General features: G+C 45.2%; 1 protein-coding gene across 1 annotated transcript in view; it reads right to left on the bottom strand.

Annotated features, from left to right (window-relative positions):
• The window catches only part of LOC119409210 (tropomyosin alpha-4 chain), a 44342-nt gene that overhangs the window by 2678 nt on the left and 30057 nt on the right, over positions 1-11607 (bottom strand). The window contains exons 6-7 of the mRNA XM_037676048.1: positions 9625-9700; positions 561-623 (exon numbers count right to left, since the gene is read on the bottom strand). Coding sequence (XP_037531976.1) covers positions 561-623; positions 9625-9700 — 139 coding nt within the window. The remainder of the gene's footprint in view (positions 1-560; positions 624-9624; positions 9701-11607) is intronic.

Here is an 11607-nt window from a genome sequence, read left to right as displayed (position 1 = left end):
AGTTGAGTATGAGGTGAAGAGGAGTAAACAGTTACCTAGGAGGTGAGGAGGAGTAAGCAGTTGAGTAGGAGGTGACGAGGAATAAACAGTTCAGTAGGAGGTGAGGAGTAGTAAACAGTTCAGTAGGAGGTGAGGAGGAGTAAGCAGTTCAGTAGGAGGTGAGGAGGAATAAACAGTAAAGTAGGAGGTGAGGAGGAGTAAGCAGTTAAGTAAGAGGTGAGGAGGAGTAAGTAGTTCAGTAGGAGGTGAGGAGTAGTAAGTACACAGTTAAGCAGGATGTGAGGAGTAGTAAGCAGTTCAGTAGGATGTGAGGAGTAGTACACAGTTAAGTAGGAGGTGAGCAGGAGTAAACAGCTGAGTAGGAGGTGAGGAGTAGTACACAGTTAAGTAGGAGGTGAGCAGGAGTAAACAGCTGAGTAGGAGGTGAGAAGTAGTAAACAGCTGAGTAGGAGGTGAGCAGGAGTAAACAGATGAGTAGGAGGTGAGCAGGAGTAAACAGCTGAGTAGGAGGTGAGCAGTTGAGTAGGAGCTCCTTTGTAAACATGGGACCACTGACTCGCCTCCTTGAGTTTGTTGCTCAGTTTCTTGATCTCCTCCTCGTAGCGGTCCTCCTTGTGGGAGTACTGTGAAACAGAGACAGCAGAACGTTGGCTACGTACTGTAACCCCAGATTCTATGAGTACAAGCGTAGCCCTTTAACAGCTGTTGCTAGTGGCTTCACCATGCGAGCAGCGCGCCAACACTGAAAAACTCTAGTCCCCTCCCACCTGCTGTGGCCCCACCCTCGGTCCGTATAAATTGCTTCGGGACCAGAGACTGACTCCTAAATAGCGTACTTTATCTTCAGCCATTTAGGAGCCAGGGGGACGCTTCCGTACAAAAAGGAAGGTCCTGTGCTTGAATGAACAGTCAGAAAAACACCCAGCTGATAAGAGGAACACGCTGGGTTGAGAAGATTGAGTGAGAACAGCTGTGACGTCACTCAGACAGGACTCTGAGAACTGAGTGTGTCAGAGAAAAGTCGGCGACATCACGCAGGCAAAAGCAAATGAAAGGGTTTCGATGATGACCAGGAACCCTAACAAATGTCCTGCACAGACACTCCGTGGAGGTTGAAATCCCTCTGGTAGAGTGAGCCCCGAGTCCATCTGGAGGGCAAAGTCCAAAAGAACTATAAGCTTGAGATATAGTCTCACATAACCGGTGTGACAGATGCTGAGGGGATAAAGGTTGTCCTTGTGACTGCTCCCTGAAATGTATGAACAGTTGTTCGGATTTACGCAGTGTGGCTGTGCGCTTCACATAACACGTGAGCGCGTGTACAGGGCAAAGGAAGTGGGATTGTGCTTCCTGTTCAGAGTTATGTGGAGGGAGAGAGAACCCGTCCAGCGTTATAACAGATCTGAATGAGCTTGTGATTCTTTAGGTGTAAAAGCATGATTTGGCCTAAGCACAGCTGAGCTCCTTTCACCTTGGATTCTGAGACAGGAGGGAGCAATGGACAAGGCTGAAAGATTACTCACCATCTTTGCTGACATCAAAGCTAACAACAGAGCTGTTTAGAAAGACAAAAACTTCAGCGGTATCTCATCCAAGAGTTCAAATGGTTCCTTAGTCAGCGCACGGAGTACGAGCACTAGGTCAGACAGGCCCCCTTCCTCACAGTTTTTAAATCCCGCTTAAAAACCTACTACTATTCCATGGCTTTCAACAATGTATGATCTGTTGCTGAACTTGTATGCATCACACTGTGCTAATCTGTTATTATCCGATATTATTTTGTTTGTATATTTTGATTTTACATTATGTTATGTGTTGCTGTGTGCTTTACCTGTTTGTTTCTGTTTGTACAGCATTTTGGTTGGCCTTGTCGCTGTTTAAAGTGCTCTATAAAATGGTATGGTATGGTATCACCTTCACACAGACTCTCTCACTGGTACATTTCCATCTTTAAATCACTTCCTGGTCTGCTGCCTTCATACATCTCCTCCTACGTCTCTGTGTGAGTGCAGCTACAGCGTGCGCTCTCAGGACATCATTACCTGCAGTGTTCCCTCAGTGAGGACTGAGGCCCTATTTATACGGACACTGTGGGGGGGGGGAACAGTTTTATTGTATGTTAATTAGAGGAAAAGATCCGCATCGACATGGACGGATTTTATGTTTACATGCATCTGCAGTTTGTGGTGTTGAATAAATAAATAAAAATTAAACCTGATGTCTTCATTTTCAACTTTTAATAACATGCAACATGTTTCGCATCGTTTAAGTCACATAACTTTAATTACATAATGTTCAGATAGCTTCATTACATTACAGAAATACCGTTTATTATTGTTAAACTGTTAGTATTTAGCACATTTAGTATATTATAGTGCAGCGCGACGTGTGAAATATCCGCCTGCCTTGTTCAATAAATGGCGATATTAGAACTGGATTCGACGTGCGTCTCTTCCCAACACAGATGTCGGTCACAGCAGCTACGTTCCAGTGTAGATTAACTACGATACTCAAAATATATCCCATCAGTCGTAGCTCAGAAAGCAGTACGTTATACTCTGCCGCCAGAAATATGCTGTCAGTCCACGCGTGCATGTGCTCATGTGGTTTAACACAAAACCTCAGCAGAAGATGAGTACATTATCAGCGGGAGGCCTCCTGAAAACCTCCACTCTGAGAGGTGGGTTGAGAAACCTCCGAATTCAAAGAGGGGGGCTACTGGTGTCGTGTAAATGAACAGCTGAACCGCAGCAAGAAAGGAACGGTTTCACTCAAAATATGCGCACTGTAAACAGCCTCTGAACTAGACAAAAGGACCTTCTCCTACTCCGCTCCTGTTTCCTGGAATATCTTGTAAAAAGACCTGAAGCCCTCGACCTTGACCTCTCTAAGTGGTTTCAAACATCTGAAAAGTTCATAGGAAAAAACAACAGACGTGTTCCTGTTTTCTACACTGCCTTACAACCTGGCTGGGGGGTTTTTTCCGTTACATTTTTTTTAATACCATTTTATTTTCACTTGTTATTCTCAATTTGTATGCATACTTTTATGAGTGTCTATTGTTGTCATCACTCTTTATTAAAACCAGGTCTCTCTTGTAAATGAGTCCCTGAGGCTCAATGGGATTAATCTGTATAAATAAAAGTTGAATGAAAAAAAGTTCTGGAGCGATTAGAATTACCTTCAACCGTTTCTCTCGAACCTGCTCCAACAGCTGCGCTATTAGCGGGGTCGAAGCAAAAACAGAAAGTAGCTTCTTTGGCCATGGTTTATGCGCAAACACGTTCACCCCCAGCGGTGGTGTGTCCCGCGGGCTCAGAGAGAAAATCAGTTTGCACTTGGCATTCTCTCAAGCGGCCATAAGATGCACTTCCGCTCTCCCAAATCTACTCCAAATTTGAAGGATCTGATCCAAGTGGAGGCTCTAATCTCTGTCCTGAGGGCCCCCTCTGGACAAAGTATCTGCTCCTCTGTTTAAGATGCTTGGGATGTAGATTGCCCTGATTGAGTAGATGTGTGCGCACCCATCAGAGCAGTTCTCTGGCTGCGTTCAGCAGTTGAGTTGAGCGCACACCCCTTGACAATTTATGTAAGACGCTGTGGTTCTGTTGTCCATGTAAACAATCATGTGATGACCCCTGTAACAGTGGGGCAAAATGTCTAATCACTTTCCCCGCTGTGAGAAGTTCCAACACGTTTATGTGGAGAGACATGTGGACCGGCCACCTCCCTCCCACCGTCTGGGATAGACATGCCCCCCCCACCCCACCGAGAAGGGACGCGGCGGTGAACATGGAAGTGAATGACGTCACTCTGCCCATGGGAATCTCCTCCAACAGGATCTGAGGGTCTCTCCAGTGTCTCAGGTCCGCCCCTACCGACGGGAGAATGGTAACCATGTGGTGTTTGTGACGTGTGGGATCGAAGCGCAGATGATTGAACCATCTCTGCAGACTTCTCATATTTAACAGACCTAACGGTACAACGGCGTGTGCCGCTGACATCTTTCCTTGCAGACACATGACCGTCACCGACCTGTGAACCCTGACATGTTGAAGCAGTGATGTCAGGGATTCTGTTCTCTGCTGTGACAGGAGGGCTGTCATGGTGACTGAATTAAAATCCACATCCAGAAAGGTGATGAGCTGGGAGGGAATGGTTGAGCTTTGCTCCCAGTTTATCGTGAAGCACAAATGAGACAGATGTGACACCAGAACTCTTGTTTGGATTTTTGCTTCCTCCCTGGACTGGGTCAGGAGAAGGTCGTCCAGATAAAAGAGAATTCTCATCCCTGCCATATGCAGGGCTGCAGTGCCATTTCCATGCATTTCGAGAACGTACGTGGGGCGAGCGAACAACCAAAGGGGAGATGGTTGTATTGATACTGAATTCCCTGGAAGGAAAAATGCAGAACTTTCTGTTTATTATCAGGATATGAAAATATGCGTCTTTCAAATCCACGGACACAAAACAATCGCTCTGCCTGAAGCATCCGAGAACTCGTTCTGTCATTAACATATATAGCAATCATTCCATTATATGTTTGTTGAAGGAGGACAGATCCAGAATGGGTCTCGAACCTCCAGACTTCTTCGGAACCAGGAAGTACCGTGAGTAAAAACCAGTCAATTCCTCTCCGAGGGAAACCCTGAAAAATCACGTCTAACACTTGGAGTTCATCTAATTCGGCCTGTAAAATCAGGCCCTGTTCCGTAGATGTTAACAGGGTTTCTAACACTCCGTTGAACCTCAGGGGTGCTGCTGCAGACTGCAGCGTGTAGCCCTCTTTGATTAAACAGTGCACACATTTGCTCAGTTGAAACGTACACCGCCACGCCGCACTGCGTTCAGAGGGCGGACGCACGTGTGCGTTTTGTGTTGTGTGTAAGAGATTATGCGCCCCTACCGCCGTCGTCTACAAAGGTAGAGACCCTACGTGGACCCATGGGGGGCTTGAAGCGAAAGGGCTGCTGGTCAGTTTTGACGTGACGTCTTTCACACCGCACCTCAGCTGAGTCTGTGTGTGAGGGTTGCGCAGTCTGAGCAGGTGAGTAAATCGAGCGCTGCTTAGGAGTAGGGCTTTAACAGACTACTCAAGTAATCTACACATCGATTCCTAGGACATCTATCGAGTTTTTTTATTTCACGTCGAGTATTCGTGGTGACGTCATTACGTCGGCGTTACGTCATTGTGTCACGTGATCCGCACTAGGCGCGGGTTACAAAATGGATTCCTCCCAGCAGACAGATGGAGCGGAGCAGGCCCAGTCTTGGTAAACAGGAAGAAATGCATCAGTAGTCTGGAAACATTTAATAATAATAATAATAAACTTTATTTCTATAGCACCTTCCAACAACGCCTTGCCTTGACCAAGGTGCTTCACAAGACAAAACAAGATTAAAAACAGGACACAATAAATCAGTGCAAATTAAAAACACAGCGAGAATAAAAGAAGGTAAAAGAGATCAAATAAATAAATAAATAGTAAATACTAAACTACTAAAAGTTAAACATTAAAAGCCCTTTTAAATAAGTATGTTTTCAGTTTGGCTTTGAACAGAACCAGATCAGAGATGGCACGCAGCTCATAGGGAAGAGTTTTCCAGGCTGTTGGGCCTGCAACAGAAAAGGACCGGTCCCCCCATTGTTTGCACCTTGAGCAAGGCACCTCCAGCAGATACTGACCAGCAGACTGTAAAGCTCTGCTGGGCTGGTGGACTTTCAAAAGTCCTGAAATATAAGGTGGTGCAAGACCATTCAAAGCTTTAAAAACAAACAGTAGCAGCTTGAACTGTGTTCTAAACTGAACTGGGAACCAGTGCAAAGAAGAAAGGACAGGAGTGATATGTTCATGTTTACGTGTGTTAGTCAACAAGTGAGCAGCAGAGTTTTGTACAAGCTGTAAACGGGAGATAGACCTCAATAACGATAAAACTGAATAGATTTTATTTGGTGCTTCCAGTAATTCATGCAACATCTCTCCCAGTCTAGGTTTTCCGCTCCCCCACGCCAACCAGGTGGTAAAAAATCTAGGAGTGGAGCTTGACTTTCACTTAAAGCTAGATAAACAGATGAGTTCTGTTGTGAAAACCAGCTTCTTTCCACTCTGTCTGCTTTCTAAAGTAAAATCACTCCTTAGCCGTAGTGATCTGGAGAAGGCCATCCATGCCTTTGTGAGCTCTAGGCTTAATTACTGTAACGCCTTATATGTGGGAAACATTTCACTAAAGATGAATCTTGTGGTTCAACTACCGTAAGGAAACAGAAAATGAATCAACTTCCTGACTGTTTGGAGCTCGTGTGAACCGGTGTTACACCATATTTTGTGACCACCGTATATTGTGACCGTAGGGGGCGGTGTTGCATGCACTGTTGCAGGTCACAGAAAATGGTGTATCACCAGGTCCAATCGACCGAACCAGAACCAGCTTCCTCTGACCTTGTTTCACAAACAAAAAGCAAAAAAATATTAATCTCTAAACCTATAAAAAAAATCTATAAACATATTAATCTTTAAAACTAAACCTAATGTGCACCACAGCTGGCGGTGGTGCCGGGTGGTCGACCCCCTCCCCAGTTTTTAATTTTCTATTTTGACGTGCTGCATGTTTCGTTCAGTTTTGCAGCTTAATAATAAAAACTAATAGTTTAGTTTTTCCTGTGACTTATTTGCTGTATGATAAATAGTAGGAGCATAATATACACTCCCAATGTTTTGTTGGTCTTTTTTGTAAATAATGATCTTTTTTGCAGTTTTATTTATTTTTGTATTTTTAGATCCTATGATGTCATCAAGTACTCGAGTTCTACTCAAGTTTTATTATGTTAATGTCAAGTTTAAAAAATATGTAGTTGTTTGACCCCTACTTAGGAGGGAGCTCGTCTTCAGCGCTCGCCCCCACTGGCAGGCGAAAGAAGCTGAAGATCTTCCAGTTCTCAGGCTCCTCTCTTGTGGAACTTCCAGTTTCTGTCCGTGAGACTGACACATTGTCCAGTTTAAGACTTTCCTTCTTGATAAATCCTATAGTTAGGGTTGGCTTGTTATGCTGCTGTAGACTTAGACTACTAGAGGACAAACTGACCTCATTTCCTTAAATGAATTGTTAAAATTGAATAGTTTTCATTTGATACTATTTCTATCTTAACATGTGATTCTTGACCTGCCATTGTGTATCTATTCCTACCAAACCTAGCCAGTCGAAGCAGATGGTCCTCTAGTCCTGATCCTGGTTCTGCTAAAGTTTTCTTCCTCATGAGGGAGTTTTTCTTTCCACTGTCGCCTTCATGCTTGTTCAAGATGAGAGTTCAGTGATGGAGTTAAACTCAAAGCTGCTCCTCAGATAAATAATGTTCAATTATTATTTTATACATGAATGTTTCTGTTCAATTATTATTTTATACATGAATGTTTCTGTTCAATTATTATTTTATACATGAATGTTTCTGTTCAATTATTATTTTATAGATGAATGTTTCTGTTCAATTATTATTTTATACATGAATGTTTCTGTTCAATTATTATTTTATACATGAATGTTTCTGTTCAATTATTATTTTATAGATGAATGTTTCTGTTCAATTATTATTTTATAGATGAATGTTTCTGTTCAATTATTATTTTATAGATGAATGTTTCTGTTAAATTATTATTTTATAGATTAATGTTTCTGTTCAATGCCCTGAGGTGACTTCTGGTGTGACTTGGCGCTATATAAATAAACTGAAATGAAATTTCCTGATGCATGCTCAATGCAAATGAAATGAAATTGAATTGAAATTGAAGAGTGAAGAGGGAAACCCAGCAGAGCGTGCGCTCCTTTCGCCGGTTCATATTCTGGGTGTGTGGGGGTGGGGGGTTCCTGCGTCTTTTAAACATGTGTTTAAAGATTACCTTTCCACCCAGTGTGTTAGAGTGCCCATCCTCAGCGCCCGCCTTCACAGTCAGGTGGGAGAGGGGGGCTCATGGAGGGGAAAAATGAGGAGAAAAGCCAGCAAGGGAAATGGGGGCTGAATAGTCCGTCCAGACTAACAAGACCCTCCAACAGCTCTTAAGCTCATCCAGGATGAATGAGGAAAGTTTTAACCACATCTGTCTCTGAAGCACCGTCGCCCAAGCCAAAATGTGGGTAGAGCAGACTGCCTATGCCATGCACAGGTTTGTGATGGTGTCTGCGGCAGCATAGAGCTCGTCCAGCTCTGCAGGGGAAAGGTTTGACTCCTTGGTATTCCTGGATATGATAAGAGCTAGCCTAGCCACATTGTTCGTTGCTGCGGCTGCCTGGAATGAGCACTGATGGATTTTATTAGTGAACCTCGTGGTCAGATGGTCACTGGGAGATGGAAGGACAATATGTCGTCCGACGTACCTTGCCACTCTTACCCCAAAGATTTTCGACAAGCTGGGCTCCAGAGGAGGAACAGTCAGGAATCTGTGGTCAATGAGCCCCTCCCTCTTGGTGATGGGCACGTAAGTGGAAACCGGGACCCTCAGTTTCAGTGGTTCCGCAGCCAAACCCGAGAGGTAAGTAGACACCACCAGAAACCGAAGCCAGACTGGATCCTGGTGGCCGGAATGCTGGACGGCAAATCTTCCATTTGGCAGAGGCGCTGCTGGTCCAGGCACAGACAGGTCACACACCTTCGCCGACCTCTGGATAATTTCCGGAAGCATGTAAACGAGTGTGCCAATCGCCGGGAGAAGGGTGGTGGTCGACATCTGGATGCCCTGGGAACCACCTATCGACAGTAGATCCGTATCCAACTCTCATCCGAGAAGATGGAGCACAGCTGCTAGCTGTCTCACCATCAGAGGCGGACCCATCTGAGTCCTGCCTCACATTGGGGAAGTCGAGGAATTTGTCCAGTGGGTAACTCTCTTTTGGTTCTTCGTCGAAAGAAAAGCTTGAGCCAGCGTTGCTTCTCCTTGGCCGGGAGAAGCTTGCAGGACGGGCAGGAGGACGGTGGCGTCATAGCTTGGCGGGTGTGTGCAGCCTTGACAGACAACGTGCAGGTCCGAAGAGAGGATGTACCCCATCTTGCATGCTGGGCAGAGGCGAATTACTCGGCTGGACGACATCTTCACTCTTTAGAATTTTCTTTGAATGTTGTCTTCGCTGGCTGAAGAAAATGGGGAGTCGATCTCCGGTCCCGAGGCAATTTATATTATTTGGGGAGTAGTGGCACAGAAGTTAGATTAGATGGGCCTGTGATCAGAAAGTTGCAAGTTCAACTCCCGGTACAGTTAACATCAAAATGTGGGTGGAAAAAGTGAAACACCTACACCTGCCTTCACCCTCATTTGCCCCACTCTGGGCCCCTGAGCAAGGCCCTTAACCTCCACCATCTGATTCCAAAAACAGGTCTCTCTTGAAAATGAGTTCTCGTGACTCAATGGGAATACCTGGATAAATAAAAGGGTAAATGACAAAAATAACAAAATACGGACTGAGGGTGGGGCCCACACAACAGGTGGGCTGGACTAGAGTTTTTCAGTGTTGGTGCGCTTTGCACGGGGTAAACCCACGAGCGACAGCCCTTAAAGGGAAAAACCTATATGAAATAGAACTTAGCCTTGGCCCACTGGACCCATAAACCAAAATCTGGTCTGAAAAAACTGCCCCCACCTTGTCAGCTTGCGCCTCCAGACTCTTGGCTCCTGCAAACACGGTTTTCAGCTCTTCCTCCATCAGCCGAGACTTTCTGCAGGTCAGAGGATGGATCAGAACACAGTCACAGCCTGAAGCTAAAGGTCAAAGGTTATGAGGTCGGATCAGAACAGAACAGTCACAGCCTGAAGATAAAGGTCAAAGGTCATATTAGAACATAGAGTCACAGACTGAAGCTAAAGGTCATGGTGTCTGATCAGAAGAGTCACACAGCCTGAATCTAAAGAACAAAAGTCATGAGGTTCAATCAGAACACAGCCACAGCCTGAATAAAAAGGTCAAAGGTCATGAGGTTCAATCAGAACCCAGTAACAGCCTGAAGCTAAAGGTCAAATGTCATGAGGTCAGATAAGAACAGTCACAAAGCCTGAAGTGAAAGGTCAATGGTCACGAGGTTGGATCAGAACACAGTCAAATCCCGAAGCTAAAAATCAAAGGTCATGAGGTCTAATCAGAAGTCACAGCCTGAAGGTAAAGGTCAAAGGTCATGAGGTCCTATCAGAAAACAAGTTCATGTTGTGTTTTTTGTCATAGACAAGGTTAACACAAGGTTAACTGTACAATGACAAGCTCAGGATGAGAAGAACTGATTTGACTCGCTAAAAAAAAAAAAAAATCAGTTTCCCTTGCACAGACGTGGGTTACAGGGGCCCCACCCTGGAGCCAGGCCTGGGGGAGGGGCTCGTCGGCGAGCGCCTGGTGGCCGGGTCTCTACCCATGGGACCCAGTCAGGCTCAGCCCGAATGAGTAACATGAGTTTGCCTTCCTGTGAGCCCACCACATGCAGGAGGGGCCATATGATTCAAGGTTCTTTATTCGTTATTTGCACCTCATGTGGTACATGTGGTGAATAAAATTATATTCACAGAGTCTTTCGTCTTTCATCCGAGAGACTTCCTCAGTTTGAGGTGCTGTATTCAGCTCAGTCTCTTAAATAGCACCTTCTCAGAGTGGATCAACCAGTTTTGCTGCTGACAACCAAAACCAGCTGATCACATGCTCAAGAAGGACCATCAGCCTAACAATGGATCATTAGCACACTGATGGCTGTTTACTATTCACAGAGGGCTGAGTGATACTAGCAATCACAGCATTGTAAGAGGGGGACAGTTGAACCGGGAGGCTCCGCCCCTGTTTAATGATGGACGATTTCTTTTCACAAAGATGGCCTCCTTTACTCCTCTCTCAAACCATCGTTCCTCTCTGTCCAGGATGTGAACATCTTCATCCCTGAAAGAGTGACCTCTGGCCTGGAGATGAGTGTAGACCTCAGAGTCCTGGCCTGATGATGTTGATCTTCTGTGCTGGGCCATCCTTTTGGCCAGTGGCTGTTTAGTTTCCCAGATGTAAGACTGATCACCCTCCTGACACTGAACAACATACACAACATTACTCTATTTGTGCCGGGGGACTGGATCTTTGGGATGAACCAGTCTTTAATGTATTTTGGGGTTTAAAAGCCACTGGGACGTTATGTTTAGAAAATAAATGTCTCAGTTTCTCTGATACTCCCTTAACATATGGAATGACCACTGGTCTGGGTCTGGGTTTCTCCTTTTCACCTGTTGGCTGACTGGAGTCCCGTTTGGGTTTCTTCTCTCTTTCAGGAAGGCCCAGTTAGGATTTCCACATTGCTCTAGAGCCTGTCTTGTGTGGGATTTCTCCTTCTGCCTGGCTCCTGAGCTAGTGGGGACGCTGTCTGCTCTGTGGTACAGAGTCCTGATGACTCCTAACTTGTGCTCCAAAGGGTGATGGGAGTCAAACTGCAAATACTGGTCTGTGTGGGTGGGTTTGTGGTACACCTCAGTTTGCAAATGTCCTCTATCAGAGACTGAGACCTCACAGTCCAAGAAAGCCAACCTGCCATTTTTTACATCTTCTCGTGTGAACTTGATGTATTTATCCACAGAGTTGATGTGGTCAGTAAAATGTTGGACTTCC

The sequence above is a fragment of the Nematolebias whitei genome, chromosome 5, assembly GCF_014905685.2.
Source record: "Nematolebias whitei isolate Nwh7 chromosome 5, NemWhi1, whole genome shotgun sequence".
In the NCBI taxonomy this organism is placed as follows: domain Eukaryota; kingdom Metazoa; phylum Chordata; class Actinopteri; order Cyprinodontiformes; family Rivulidae; genus Nematolebias; species Nematolebias whitei.
The sequence above is the reverse complement of the archived record's forward strand: the minus strand, read 5'-3'. Positions and strand labels throughout refer to the sequence as shown.